This window comes from Phyllostomus hastatus, unplaced genomic scaffold (genome assembly GCF_019186645.2).
Source record: "Phyllostomus hastatus isolate PE091 unplaced genomic scaffold, TTU_PhHast_1.1 phas_scaffold_78, whole genome shotgun sequence".
In the NCBI taxonomy this organism is placed as follows: domain Eukaryota; kingdom Metazoa; phylum Chordata; class Mammalia; order Chiroptera; family Phyllostomidae; genus Phyllostomus; species Phyllostomus hastatus.
In genome coordinates, this window is record NW_025334041.1 from 370,297 (window position 1) to 384,751 (window position 14,455).

The 14,455-nt window shown below is 67.2% G+C and overlaps 1 protein-coding gene across 2 annotated transcripts in view; it reads left to right on the forward strand.

Annotated features, from left to right (window-relative positions):
- OGDH (oxoglutarate dehydrogenase) overlaps positions 1–12,403 on the forward strand; it is a 43,025-nt gene extending 30,622 nt beyond the window's left edge. For both annotated transcript variants that reach the window (XM_045828580.1, XM_045828579.1), the window contains exons 5-23: positions 292–407; positions 1,057–1,211; positions 1,312–1,458; positions 1,834–1,924; positions 2,122–2,301; positions 4,457–4,585; positions 4,719–4,898; positions 5,097–5,249; positions 5,655–5,757; positions 5,907–6,035; positions 6,309–6,459; positions 6,667–6,794; positions 6,892–7,070; positions 7,231–7,302; positions 7,587–7,715; positions 8,198–8,270; positions 11,002–11,165; positions 11,285–11,439; positions 11,528–12,403. In XM_045828580.1, the coding sequence (XP_045684536.1) occupies positions 292–407; positions 1,057–1,211; positions 1,312–1,458; positions 1,834–1,924; positions 2,122–2,301; positions 4,457–4,585; positions 4,719–4,898; positions 5,097–5,249; positions 5,655–5,757; positions 5,907–6,035; positions 6,309–6,459; positions 6,667–6,794; positions 6,892–7,070; positions 7,231–7,302; positions 7,587–7,715; positions 8,198–8,270; positions 11,002–11,165; positions 11,285–11,439; positions 11,528–11,648 (2,555 nt within the window). In that variant the 3' untranslated portion in view covers positions 11,649–12,403. The remainder of the gene's footprint in view (positions 1–291; positions 408–1,056; positions 1,212–1,311; positions 1,459–1,833; positions 1,925–2,121; positions 2,302–4,456; positions 4,586–4,718; positions 4,899–5,096; positions 5,250–5,654; positions 5,758–5,906; positions 6,036–6,308; positions 6,460–6,666; positions 6,795–6,891; positions 7,071–7,230; positions 7,303–7,586; positions 7,716–8,197; positions 8,271–11,001; positions 11,166–11,284; positions 11,440–11,527) is intronic.
- The last annotated feature ends 2,052 nt before the right edge of the window (positions 12,404–14,455 follow it).

The following is a 14,455-nucleotide window of genomic DNA, read 5'->3' on the forward strand; positions in this document are numbered from 1 at the left end:
CTGTCTGGTGTCCGTGGGGCCTTGAGATGCTCTTCTCTCCAAATCACAAGTAATTGGTGCCCTGGACTAACGGATGCACATTGAACTTGATCCTCATTTACCTACAACTCCCCGTAAAATTCTCAGCTTCTATTTGTTGCTAATCTGTGTTTCTAGCAGTAAAATATTGTTTGTACAAATCAGAGCTTTTTATGGTTTTCCTCTTCTCTTGTCTCACCCCTGGGGAGCCCCTCCCCCATGTCACGAACTGTGCCCCCTGTGCGGCTGTGCCCGTCTCTCCTCGCCCTGCAGGGTTCTACGGCCTGGATGAGTCCGACCTGGACAAGGTCTTCCACCTGCCGACCACCACGTTCATCGGCGGGCAGGAGTCGGCACTCCCGCTGCGCGAGATCATCCGGCGGCTGGAGGTGAGGGGCGCGTGCCGGCCCGGGAAGCCTCCCAGTGGGTGCGGTTTCCTTTGTCTCCTTTTTGTTACTGTAAGGGGAAAGGAACCTCTTTCTGCTCTTTTGATAAATGAAAATCTACGGCTCTTCTTTTTTCAAAGATTTTATTCGTTTATTGTTCAGAGAGGGGATGGGAAGGAGAAAGAGAAGGAAAGAAACATCAGCGTGTGGTTGCTTCTCATGCGCCCCCTACTGGGGGCCTGGCCCACAACCCAGGCCTGTGCCCTGACTGGGGATTGAACTGGCGACCCTCTGGTTCACAGGCTGGTGCTCAGTCCACTGAGCCACACCAGCCAGGGCTGGTTTTTCTTTTTGTAATGAATCATAAGAAGGAGAAAATTTTCTGTGGGTTCCAGTCCTAGTGGGAGTTTGTTTCCGGCATGAGCAGGCCTGGCCCAAACACACGAGCCCAAGCTGTGGGGTCGCTCCTTTCCCCCACTTTCCTCTTTCCCTCCTCCCCTCTGGCCTCAGTGGGCACTGAGCTGGCAGGGCACCCCCCGCACGCACGCACGCACGCAGTGGCTCTGGGGCCTTCGAAGGGGCGGCCCTGTCCCTCCCAGCTGTGGCCGAGCAGGCAGCGGCCAGCTGGGGGACTCCCCTGTGTGTGGCGCAGATGGCCTACTGCCAGCACATCGGTGTGGAGTTCATGTTCATCAACGACCTGGAGCAGTGCCAGTGGATCCGCCAGAAGTTCGAGACGCCCGGGGCCATGCAGTTCACCAGCGAGGAGAAGCGCACCCTGCTGGCCCGGCTGGTGCGGTCCACCAGGTGGGGGCTGCGCGCCGGGCGGCCTGTGGCGGGGGGGCCCGGCCCCTGGGGAGCGGGGCGGCCCCGCGGCCGCTGCTCAGGGCCGCCGGCTCCCATCCAGGTTCGAGGAGTTCCTGCAGCGCAAGTGGTCGTCCGAGAAGCGCTTCGGCCTGGAAGGCTGTGAGGTGTTGATCCCCGCCCTCAAGACCATCATCGACAAGTCCAGCGAGAACGGCGTGGACTACGTGATCATGGGGATGCCGCACAGGTGCCGCCCCCCGGCCAGCCCGCCCTCCCGGCACCCCTGACCCCCGCGGCCCTCGCTGTGCGGGCGGCCGTCATGCCCAAGGCCACGGGTGGCTGCCGGCAGGGGTGCCAGCCTTGCGCGCGCGCCAGAGCCGCAGCGTGGCGGGGCCGGCCTGAGGGAGGGCTGTTCCGTGACAGCGGCTGACACAGCTCCACCTCCCTCCTGCCTCGCTGTGCCCGCGTGCGGGGAAGCGGACGGGGGGTGTCCCCCACCAGCTCTGGTCTCAGTGCCTCTCGGGCAGCAAACCGAGGTGCTGCCCACCGCTCAGGGGAGGTAGGGGTCCCTGGGGCCCTGCTGGGGCCCTGCTCGCGCCCTGCTGACGCCCACGTGTCCCAGGGGGCGGCTGAACGTGCTGGCGAACGTCATCAGGAAGGAGCTGGAGCAGATCTTCTGCCAGTTCGATTCGAAGCTGGAGGCCGCTGACGAGGTGAGCCTGGCTTCCAGGAGGAAGTCGGCGCGGCTGCAGCCCGCGCCACCAGGGAAGTCTTGCGGGGGGCAGCACCCCGTTCCCCGAGCAGGTGGCCAGTGGCTGGCCTGCGGGAGGGTGGAGGGACGGCCGCCCGGGCAGCGTCCCAGCAGGGCTGTCGTGCCGCCCAGGACCGAGCCCCCACCGTCTGTCCTCAGGGCTCTGGGGACGTGAAGTACCACCTGGGCATGTACCACCGGCGCATCAACCGTGTGACCGACAGGAACATCACCCTATCGCTGGTGGCGAACCCTTCGCACCTCGAGGCGGCCGACCCCGTGGTGATGGGCAAGACCAAGGCCGAGCAGTTCTACTGCGGGGACACCGAGGGGAAGAAGGTGAGGCCACAGGGCCCAGGCGGCGCGCGGCCCCGGGCACATGGGGCGTCGGTGTCTGGACCTGAGCGGAGGCCTGTGAGCAGGCCCGGGCAGGGCAGCAGCGGGGGCCCGTCTGCCCCCCGTGTGTGCGTGTGCGCGTGGGGCCCGTGTCGCGGGCGTCGCTGTGGACGGAGGCGCATCCGCCGAGCAGGTGGGCTGCCTTCCCAGGTGTGGAGGAGCCTGCGGGAGGCACCGTGGACGCACAGGTGGGCGCCGTGTGTGCCGTGAACGCCGAGCACCGGTTGGTGCGGGACCTGACCACCGCCGTGTCTGTCAGATCACGACCCTGAGGCCACGCGGGCAGTGCACCGCGCGTGCCGGCGTCGGCGTGCGCTCTGGGGGTGCGGAGTTGGCGCCGCCGCTCTGCTTTTAGCTCCCACTCCCTCCGGAAGGGAGGGCGTCGTGCAGGAAGCCGGGAGCACGCCACGTGGGGAGCGCTGTGCGCCGGCTCCGAGCGCAGCGAGAGGCAGGCGCCCCTCGTCCGCGGAGCAGGGGGCCCTCAGCTCTGACGGACAGGGAGCGGGGCGGGGAGGGCGTCTCTGCAGGAGGAAGCGGGGGTGGGACAGAGGGTCAGTTCACAGGGCTCTGCCCTGAAACCCCAGGAGTCGGCTGGCCCTGTGCTTGCGCCTGAGAAGAGAAGCTGCCACCGGCAGCGACGGGCCCGGCCCAGGCGGCCCTGGCCCCAGGACACGGCCCCAGCGCTGCAGAGGACACCCGCTGCAGAGGACGAGCCTGGTCCGGCGAGGGTGTCAGGCTGGGGGGCCCGGGCAGTGCCCCCCACTCCAGGAGGCACCTGCCTCCCACGCAGCCCCCGGCGCGGTGGCCCTGGAGGGGTTGGGGCGGATCGCCGACCAGCACCTCCACCTCCAGCGTGTCCACTGCTGTTCCTGGAGGGACGTGTGGGGTCCGGAGAGGAACAAGGTCACAGGAGGCTCCGTGTGACTCCGGTGCTCCTAAACTACAGACAAAAGCCGTTCAGGCCGTGCGCAGCTGGGGCGCTAGAAGCATCCAGAAAAGCAGTGAGATAGGTTTTCTGATGACCACACCCCAGTGGGCACGGGAGGCAGAAGGGACCGTGACCCGCACACTCAGGGCAGCTCAGCCTGGGGGCCTGGCTAGTGCCCCCAGACTCGGGCGGGCAGCCGGGAGGACTGGGGCGGGGGGGGCAGCAGGTGTCGTGGCTACGCCGCCCGTGCAGAGACTGGGAGTCTGTGTGAGTACAGCCATACGCTTGTCCCCAGCTCTGTGCTGGGGCCTGGGGGTGGCGCTCTGTCCGGTCTGCAGCCCAGCTCCTGGGAGGGTCCGAGTGTGAGCCAGGGCCCCCGGTCGTGTCCGGGGCAGTGGGACAGGTCAGGTTCCCCCTACTGGGTGACACTGAGGCCCGGGAGCACGTGTCCGTGCAGAGGGTGAAGAGTGAGGGTGCCACGGGCCTCGGAGGACAGAACGCAGGTTCCCTCCCCTCTGCCGCTGTCCGTGTTCCCCAGCAGGCGCGGCGAGTTGACGGGGGGAGACGGGCAGGGGGGCAGGGGGCAGGCCAGCGCAGGCGTGTCCTGGCGTGCCGCGAGCCCCCGCTGAGGCTGGTCCTGAGGGCCAGTGTGGGGCCTGGACAGGACGGGGCAGGGGCGGCCCTCCCGCAGGCCCCGCACCCACAGGGGCGCCGGGCCAGCACGGCCTCCCCAGCGGGGGCTCCTGCGGGCTGTTCCGGGGCCATGCGCATCAGCTGCTGGCAGGCCAGGGGCTGGGCAGGGTCTCGGGTCCTGGTGCTCTCCTGCCACTTTCTTTCTAACTTTGAAATGGGTTCGCTTCAAAGCTTTTTTATGGGTTTTATTTATTTAGAGAGAGGGTAAGGGAGAGAGGAAGAGAGACAGTGTGGCTGCCTCTCCCTCGCCCCACCCCCACCCCCCGGGGCCCTGGCCCACGTCCCAGGCCTGTGCTCCGACTGCTCACGAACCGGCGGCCGTTTGGTTCCCAGACAGACGCTCATCCCACTGAGCCGCACCAGCCAGGGCTCAGAAGACGTTTTTTGACTAGTGGGCTGTGACTTGATCTGCAGTGGGCCTGCAGACAAGGTGGTCAGGATGGGGCTGGATTTGCGACTTCCCTCACGTGTCTGCAGGTCATGTCCATCCTTCTGCACGGGGACGCCGCGTTTGCTGGCCAGGGCATCGTGTACGAGACCTTCCATCTGAGCGACCTGCCATCCTACACGACTCACGGCACCGTCCACGTGGTCGTCAACAACCAGGTAGCCTGGTGGGAAGGCCACAGAAGCCACGGCAGCCACGCCCTCCCCCACCGCAGCCTGCCGGGGCCAGGCCCCTGGTCTTGCCCGCCCCCTGGTCTTGCCCGCCCCCTGGCCAGACCGTGTGTCCCTGCAGATCGGCTTCACCACGGACCCCCGCATGGCCCGCTCCTCGCCCTACCCCACCGACGTGGCGCGCGTCGTGAACGCCCCCATCTTCCACGTAAACGCGGACGACCCCGAGGCCGTCATGTACGTGTGCAAGGTGGCCGCTGAGTGGAGGAGCACCTTCCACAAGGACGTGGTGGTGGACCTGGTGAGCGCCCGGCCCGGGGCCCCAGCGCTGGAGGGCCCCCGGGAGCCCAGCCCGGGCGGGGCGGCCGTGCAGGGAGGCAGCTGGGCCCGTCCCAGGACACCGCTGGGTCCCCGTCCTCGCGCAGCGACAGTGCAGCTGCGGGGGCAGGGGCACGACACGGCTCCCTGACGCCGCCCCGCCGGCCCCCGCCGTCCCCAGGTGTGCTACCGGCGCAACGGCCACAACGAGATGGACGAGCCCATGTTCACGCAGCCGCTCATGTACAAGCAGATCCGCAAGCAGAAGCCGGTGCTGCAGAAGTACGCTGAGCTGCTGGTGTCGCAGGGCGTGGTCAACCAGCCCGAGTACGAGGTGCGTCCGCCCGCGCGGCCCGAGGCCCGGCCCGGTGCGCGCTGGCAGAGTCGCAAAGTGTGTCCCCGGTGCGGGAGGTGCGGGCGCCTGGGGACCTCCACGGGGAGGGGGGGCCCGCTTGTGGGCCTGGTGGAGCGCCTGGGAGAGAAGCGATGCAGGTCCCGGTGGGGGGCGCGCAGAGGGAGGGGAGGGAGGGAGGCCCCCGAGCAGCGTCGGAGCAGGTGTAGGGCGGCGCGTGCTGCGGGGGGCCCTGTGGGGGCCGCAGGAGCCGGGAGAGCCGGCCCGAGGTGGGAAAGTGGGTGGGGTCGGGGCTCCGACCTGCTGGGAACATGGGCCGTGCACTGGGGCCGGCCGGGCCGGGCCAGGCCAGGCGGAGCTCCCTGACGCCGGCCGGCGCGCCCGCAGGAGGAGATCTCCAAGTACGACAAGATCTGCGAGGAGGCTTTCGCCCGGTCCAAGGACGAGAAGATCCTGCACATCAAGCACTGGCTGGACTCCCCGTGGCCTGGTGAGCGCAGGCATCGCCGGCCGGCCCCCGGCACCCTGAGGCCCCGTCGTCAGACCCCGACACCCCTCCCGAGGGCGTGCGGCCCGGGCCTCTGCGCGGCGTCTCGTGGGCGCCAGTGCGGCCAGGCGTCAGCGTGTCCTCTGCCCCAGGTTTCTTCACGCTGGACGGGCAGCCCCGGAGCATGACCTGCCCCTCCACGGGCCTGGCGGAGGACATCCTCACACACATCGGCAACGTGGCCAGCTCCGTGCCAGTGGAGAACTTCACCATCCACGGGGGTGAGGGCGCCGCCCTGGCCAGGGGCCCAGTGCAGCGGACGGTCCCCCCCGCTGGGCCCGACCCCGTGCGCTGTGGCCCCTGCCCCATCCCCGGCTGGGGCCGAGGGCAGGGGCCCCTCCGCTCCCCGACCCTGCCCCGCGTGGTCCTCCGTGGCGGCTCTGGAGCGAGGGCTGAGCTGTCACAGCCCGCTCTGGCCGCTCCCTCCCCCACTCTCCCCGGGGCTGCCCTTGTCTCGGGAGATCGGGGCCGCTGGTGAGCCCCTGTGTCCGCAGGGCTGAGCCGGATCTTGAAGACGCGGGGGGAGATGGTGAAGAACAGGACCGTGGACTGGGCCCTGGCGGAGTACATGGCCTTCGGCTCTCTGCTCAAGGAGGGCATCCACATCCGCCTGAGCGGCCAGGACGTGGAGCGGGGCACCTTCAGGTGCGGCCGGGCCCCCACGCGTGGGGCATGGGGGGGCGGGGGCCGTTCTCTTCCGGGAGAAAGCACGAGGGCTCGGTTGCCGGCTTGGTGACTCGAACCCAGAACCCGCCGGCCCTGATTGGGCTGCTGGGTGAGGCGCGCGGGCTCACGGCTGTCTGCCGGGCAGAGGCAGCGGTCCCGCCTCTGACCCCTGCCCTCACCCCGCAGCCACCGCCACCACGTGCTCCACGACCAGAACGTGGACAAGAAGACCTGCATCCCCATGAACCACCTGTGGCCCCAGCAGGCCCCCTACACCGTGTGCAACAGCTCGCTGTCCGAGTACGGCGTCCTGGGTGAGCGAGCGAGCCCCCCCCCCGCCCCACCCCGCCTCCCTGAGCCCTGTCCCCGCCCCCGTTCTCCTGACACCACTGCCCCGCCGCTGCCCCGCAGGCTTCGAGCTGGGCTTCGCCATGGCCAGCCCCAACGCCCTGGTGCTCTGGGAGGCCCAGTTCGGGGACTTCCACAACACAGCCCAGTGCATCATCGACCAGTTCATCTGCCCCGGGCAGGCCAAGTGGGTGCGGCAGAACGGCATCGTGCTCCTGCTGCCCCACGGCATGGAGGGCATGGTGAGCCTGGCGCCCGCCGAGCCCGGGTGGGCCTGTCCGGGCAGGGGCGCATCCTGTGCTGCGGGGGGAGGGGGCGGGGGGGAGTCCAGCCGCCGGCAGGGAGCAGCCCCCGTGGGGCGCAGAGCGGGAGGAGCGGGCTGTGACTGCCGGCTGCCCGCAGGGCCCAGAGCACTCCTCCGCCCGGCCCGAGCGCTTCCTGCAGATGTGCAACGATGACCCCGACGTCCTGCCGGTGAGCCGCGCGTCGCCCGGCGTGGTGGGGGCGGGGGGCTGCCCCGAACCCGACCCCTGACCCCTGACCCCTGAGAACCGGCAACCGTCGCGGTGGGAGGCAGCGGGCGGGCGGGGCGATCACAGGGACGTGGAGGCCGGGGCGTGTCTGAAGGGGCCGGAGGGAGGCCTAGCCCGGGCTGGCGGCCTGGCGGCTGCTGTGGGGGGACTGCTGTGGGGGGACTGCTGTGGGGGGACTGCTGTGGGGGGAGCGGGGCCCTGAGCGCCCCGCCCCTCCCGCCACAGGACCTGCAGCAGGACAACTTCGACATCGGCCAGCTCTACGACTGCAACTGGGTGGTGGTCAACTGCTCCACGCCCGGCAACTTCTTCCACGTGCTGCGCCGCCAGATCCTGCTGCCCTTCCGCAAGCCGGTCAGTGGCGCCCCCGCTCGGGAGCCCTGGCCAGGGAGAGGGACGCGTGGGCAGTGGGCACGCTGGGGCGCTGAGCTTGGGAGGCAGGTGGGCCCCAGCCCGGGCTGCCTGGGCAGGGCATCGCAGGGTGAGTGGGAGCGTGCGGAGGCCCCGAGGGGGTGCACCCCTGGCTGCTGCAGGTCAAAGGGCAAGGCCAAGCGGGGGTTGCCAAGGGAGGAGGGGGCTCTTTCCTGGGTCCCGCGCAGGGGGTGGTCGGGGATCCGAGCAGGCTGGGGTGGGGCGTGGGGGGGACGCCTGGGAGAGCAGGCCAGCCCCTCGGCGTGGAGGGGAGGCAGGCGGGGGAACAGCATCATCGGTCTCTTCCCTCTTCCCATCTCTGGCCCGCGGCTCGCGCCTCGCGCCAGCCAGAGCCGGGAGGGCAGCACCTCGGTGCTCAGCCCTCGGCACCTGCTCCCCCGTGAGCTTGCGGTCCTGTTTTCCAGTTAATCATCTTCACCCCCAAGTCCCTGCTGCGGCATCCTGAGGCCAGGACCAGCTTCGACGAGATGCTTCCAGGTGGGTGCGGGGACGGCATCTCGGGGGTCTTGGCTGCCGCTCTGGGGGGCTCTGGGGGGCTCTGGGGCTCACGCTGAGGCTGTTGCCACGTTTTTGGTCGTCGGGTGAAGACCTCCGAACACGGCGGCCCCGTGGCCCTCGCCTGGCGCACCGCCCCCTTCGAGGCAGGTGGTCTTGAGGGCCGCCTGCGGGGGCGGAGGGGGCCCGGCGGGCAGGGCCTGCTGAGCCCACCCCCCAGCCCACGGTGGGAGGTGACAGCCCGGCTCCAGCAGAGGTGAACCTCTGGCTTGCCGTGTCTTTTGGTTCTTTGCCCTGGTGACACGCACACGACGTCGCCGCCTGGGCCCTGGGCGCGCGCACGGCTCGGCGACAGCACGCACATTCCCATCGCTGTGCAGCCGCCACCACCGTCGTCTCCAGAACTTTCCACCGTCCAGCCTGACACTCCACCCCGTCGAACGCTCGCTCCCCCTCCCCTGGCTCCACCGTCTCGTCTCTGTCTCCGGGTCTGACCCCCCGGGGGCCCCCATGGGTGGGACTGAGCAGCGTCTGCCCCCCCCCCCCCGCCCCCCGCCCCCCACCCGGGTCTGGTTTCGCTCGGCGCCGCGTCCTCGAGGTTGGCCGTGTCGCGGCAGCTGCCAGAACCCCCTCCTTCCTTTACGGCCGAGCTGTGCCCCTATGTGGACGGACCACACGCTGTGTTTGTGCCTCACCTGTCAGCGGACACCGGTCACCCCCTTCCGGCTGCTGTGCGCGCCCACTGGGAGCGGGGCGTCCTGGTCCCGCCTTCCGAGGAGCGCCGCGCGGGGGCCGCCCCGCTCCGCGTCCCAGCTGTTGCCCACGTCCTGGCCGGCACATGGCGGAGTCCGGGTGTCTTGCGATAATAGCCCCGCCCCGCTAGTGACCACGAAGTGGCATCCCACTCACTCTTCGTGAGTGGCCTCACCAAGTGGGCCTCGATTTAGGGTTCCCGGACCGGTGGTCGGGAAGCTCCTCTTCGCGTCTCACCGGCTGTTCGTGTGTCTGGAGAAACGTCTGTTCAAAGCCGTTCCCCCTCTTCGGTCGCGTCCCATCTGTCGCTGAGGTTCCGCTCTCTGCTGGTGGGGGCGCCTGTCGGACACGGCCTCGCCCTGTGCCCCCCCGTCCTGCGCACTGTCTCCGGCTGAACGGAGTTTCCGTGTCCGGGACGGCAGGGGTGTTCGTCTGTGCCGTCGCCGAGCCTGGGGCTGGGCGGCCGTGCCCTGCCAGCCCTCGCGGGGGTTGGGTTGTGGGCGCAGCTCCGCACTCTCGCCTTCAGTCCGTCCTCACTCCCGCTGGCACGCGGCGTGGGCGTCCTGCCCCGTCCGCGTGGGGGCGCAGTCCCCCCCGCACTGCGCCGGAAGTCACTGACCGCGTGCACGGGGCCGGCCTGGGCTGCGGGACCGCACTGCTGGCCACTGCGCCTCGCCTGCGCCCTCCAGCCTTGCCCTTCCTCCTCACGGTGGTCCCGGGCCCTGGAGAGCCCCTGAGTCCTGGGGGGGGGCTCTTCTGTTTCAGAGGAGAGGGGGGTTTTGACCGGGGTCGTGTTGAGCCCATAGGTGGCTTTGGGCAGTATTAGGTCTGCACAGTAGTGAGCCTTCCAGCCTGTGCCCACAGGTGTCCCCCGTTTCTCAGTCTCCCCGCGTTTTTAGGACCATAAGACGCCCCCAGGTTTTAGAGGGAAATGGGGGAAAGTGTTGAAGCAAAAAACGTGCTGAAACGTTTAATGGCCTGTGGCCCCGTGGCACTGCCGTGAGCCAGGCAGGCTGCATTTGGACTGCAAGACACGCCCCCTCTCCCTCCCGAGTTTGCGGGCAGGAAAAGTGCATCTCACGGTCCCGAAATCGCAGTGATTCACTTCGGGGACGTGTGTGGTTTCGTGTGCAGACTTCCACCCTCCCGGCCGCTCCCTCCCGCGGGTCTGCTTCTCTCTGGTGCTGCCCCAGGGGCGCGCTCGGGCGGGCGCTGTTCGTGGGCGGAAGTGACCCGGGTTCCGGGTGCTGGTGGTCTGTTTTGCAGCTTTGCCGAATGTGTTTATTTTTTCTAACGCGACTTTTTGTGGGATCTTGGGGGATATCCTACACACGAGATCGTGTCATTACAAACCGTTTTGCTTCTTCCTTTCCTGTTCGGATGCCGTCGGTCCCCTCTCCTCGCGGAGCGCTCTGACCAGCGCCTGCGTGCTCCGCTGGGGGCAGGCGGAGGGCGGGCGCCCGTGTCTCGCTCCCAGGCTCCCAGGAGAAGCCGGCGTCTCTGGCCACAGGGCGCTGTGCTCACTGCCGCTTCTCCTCACCGGCCGCCATTCGTGGGGGTGGTTTCCTTCCAGCCCTACGTGTTGCGGTGAACCCCTGGTTTGGACGCAGCTTCCCCAAGTCAGCCTTGCGCCCCCGGGCGAGGCCCCAGCCCTGGGCTTCTGGCCGTGCACCGTGGTTGTGCGGGCGCTTCCGTGTCTGCGAGCGCCCAAGGGGCCTGGACAGGCGGCCCAGAGACACGCTCCTAGACGCGGCTGCCCCTGCCGCCTGGGACGGGCTGTTCTGGGGAGTGGCCTTGCCGCCGCCTGGGCCAGCCTTGCCCTCGGAGGCTGGCGGGGTGGGGGCACCGCCCCCCCTCTGAGCCGCATGCGCTCGCATCCTCCGTGGCTGCGCCCTGCCGTGCGGCCCTCAGCCTGGGTGGGCCCCGCATCCTCAGCCCAGTCTGGGGGGTTCTCTCGCAGGCACCCACTTCCAGCGGGTGATCCCCGAGGACGGCCCCGCAGCGCAGAGCCCAGAAAGCGTCAAGAGACTCCTGTTCTGCACCGGCAAGGTGTACTACGATCTCACGCGCGAGCGCAAAGCGCGGGACATGGTGGGGCAGGTGGCCATCACGAGGATTGAGCAGGTGAGGGCGGCACGGCCGGTGCTGAGGCCCCTCCTCGGGCGTTGGGGTCCGGAGCCCCCGCCCAGACACCGTCCCCCGGCGCCAAGAGCTCCCCCTCCTGACGGCCCCCCTCTCCCCAGCTGTCGCCGTTCCCCTTCGACCTGCTGCTGCAGGAGGTGCAGAAGTACCCCAACGCCGAGCTGGCCTGGTGCCAGGAGGAGCACAAGAACCAGGGCTACTACGACTACGTGAAGCCCCGGCTGCGGACCACCATCAGCCGCGCCAAGCCCGTGTGGTAGGCCGCGGGCCCACGTGGGGGCCGGAGGGCGAGAGGGGCCGGCCTCGGGAGGGCCTCGCCGTCACCGCTCTGTGTCCGCCCCCAGGTACGCTGGCCGGGACCCGGCGGCAGCCCCAGCCACCGGCAACAAGAAGACCCACGTGACGGAGCTGCAGCGCCTGCTGGACACGGCCTTTGACCTGGACGCCTTCAAGAACTTCTCCTAGACGCCGCCAGGCCGCCGGCCCCCACGCCCACCACCGCCCTCGCCCCCCCACTAAAGAAGACGCAGCAGTGCCTAGCGCCACCCACGCCTCTGCCCACGCGCCGCCGCGCACCCCTCGCTCACTTCATTGGGTCGCCGTCCCCTCCCCGTGCCCGGGGCCTCCGAGACTGCTGTCCCCTGCGCAGCCTCCGCGGAGACCGTGGGAGCAGGAGAGGGAGCCCCACGGGCATCCTGGGAGGGTCAGCTGCCCCACTCCCAGCTTCACCCCCCGGTCAGCCTCGTGGGGCTTCCCACCCAGCAAGCGGCCCTACGCCTGCCCCGGGTGGGTCCCTGCTGGGTGGGGCCCCAGACACCCAGCAGGAGCCATCATCCTGGGGGCCCCGTGGGGCAGGGCGGGGCGGCCGGCCAGTCGGCCGGGGAGGGCCTCGGCCTGCCCAGGCTCGGAGAGGGCAGGGCTGCTCTCCGCAGCGTCTGCCTGGCCCCGGAGGGCCCGGGCCCGGCGTGTGTGGGGCCGGAGGGCGGGGTCCCCTCAGCCCGGCCCGGCCCGGCCCGGCCCGCTCTCCCGTGTCCCTCCCGCAGGGGGACCCTGGGGGGCCTTCTCTCCTGGGCCAAAGCTGGTCAGGAGGGGAGGGCCAGGTGGGGCCGCCCCCACCTGTCACAGGGACAGATCTGATTTATTTATTTTGGTTAAAAAAAAAAAGCAAAAACAACTTTGCATTGCATTTGGCTTGACTCATAAACTAAGTTATCCGTGGGCTCGTCTGAGTCATTCTTTCCGGCCGCCGCCCCCTGGGGCCTCCACTCTGTACTGCGTGGCTGGTGTTCCGTGGCCATGTCCCCCCAAGCCCAGGCCCTCGCCTTCCTGCCAGGCCTCCCTGTCACCCGTGCACATCACCTCGGGTGCCCTGCTCTGAGCCTCCCTGCTGCTGGTCCCCTCCCTCACCACCTGAGAATGTACTCGCGTCTGCCCTTGACCAGGCATCCTGGTGGCCCCCCTAGGACATCGGCTGGTTAGCACCCCTGCCCAGAAGCCCAAGTGCCCGTCTAGAGGGGAGCAGGGTCCCTATCCCCCGTAGGGTCCAGTGCCCCATCTTGACAAGAGTCCCAGTCTTGAGCCCACGACAGGCCAGCCGTAGCCCCTGGGGCGGGGAGCCGCACTCAGGGAGCGGCCTGGGTGTGGCGGGGCCCTCTGCCGGCCACCCGTCCGCTAGGCCACTTGCAGGGTCCCCTGTCCTTGAAGCCTCTTCAGAGCCTTCACGTTGTCCTGCGGCTCGCCAACAGGCTCCAGCCCCAGCCTGGCGGAGCTGCCCGTGCTCCCCCGGGACCGGCACGCCCTCCCCGAGTCTGCCCAGGCGGCTGTCCAGTCCTGCCCTCGGCCCACGGGAGGGAGGGAGGGAGGGCACAGCCCGGCCTCCCGGAAGCAGAAGTGTCGTCCCGTCGTCTGTACGTCTGTACGAGTAGGGAGTCATACGATGGATGTCGTCTGGGACCCAGGACTCTGCAGCCAGGGGCCCAGAGTCTCGCCCGCAGGAGATGAGGGGAAGGCCCCACAGGAACCTCGGGGAGCAGTAGCAGCGCAGGAAGCGGAGATGCCCAGGGGCTTGTCGGCCTCACCGCCCCGCGTGGCCGGAGCTGCTGGAGCTCCTCCGGGGGCTGGGAGGGGAGCCGGCTCTGGGACCCAGAGCATCCAATACCGTCCTGAAGAGGAGAACCAAGGAAGAGGACTCCGACTTCCCAATTTCAGAATGTGCTACCAAGTCACAGTGGTCAACCCAGCCAGGTCCTGGCATCAGGGCAGACTGTAGGCCAGTGGGGTGAGACTGAGTCCAGAAATAAACCTTTGCTTTACAACCAAGCGATTTTCAACGTGGGTGTTAAGACCATTCAACGGGGTGAAGAATAGTCTTTCCAACAAACAGCACTGGGACAGCTGAATATTCGTATGAGAGAGAATAAAACTGGACTCAGCTTACACTGTATATGCATAAATTCAGTCGCATTGGATCAAAGACCTAAACATAAAAGCTAAAATCACAAAACTGTTACAAGAAAATGTAAATCCGTGTGGCCCTGGATTAGGCAACCATTTCTTCTATATGACACAAAATGTACAAGTAACAAATGGAAATAGAGATAAATCAGAGTTGGTGAAAGTTGGAATTTTGGTGAGTCAAAAGATACCATCGAGAAAGTGAGAAGAGCCCTGGCTGGTGTGGCTCAGTGGATTGAGCGCAAACCTGCGAACCAAAGGGTCTCTGGTTCGATTCCCAGTCAGTGCACATGCCTGGGTTGTAGGTCAGGTCCCCAGTAGGGGGTGCATGAGAGACAACCACACATTGATGTTTCCCTCCTTCTCTCTCTGCTTCACTTCCCCTCTCTAAAAATAAATTTTTTAATAAATTAAAAAAAAAAAAAAAAATTAACAAAAATGTGAAAAGACAGCTTGTAGAAAATATTCACAAATCATGTATCTGGTAAGGGACTTATATCTAGAATATATTTAAAAATTCCTACAACTCAATAATAAAAAAGACAACAGTTATAAATTACATGTGGTCGAAAACTATAATTTTATTAATGTCACCCCAATAAATTCAATAAAAAATATGGATGACTAATAAGCACATGAAAGGATTTCAACACCATTAGCATCAGGGAGGCAAGCGCAAGTCCAAACCACAGTGAGAAGCCACTCCCTTCACACCCTTTCGTGACCGTGGTGACAAAGACGCAGGGTGCAGGGGGACCGGGGCCTCGGCCCTCCAGCAGCCGTGTGAGATGGTCAGCTGCTGTGGAAGACAGGAGGGA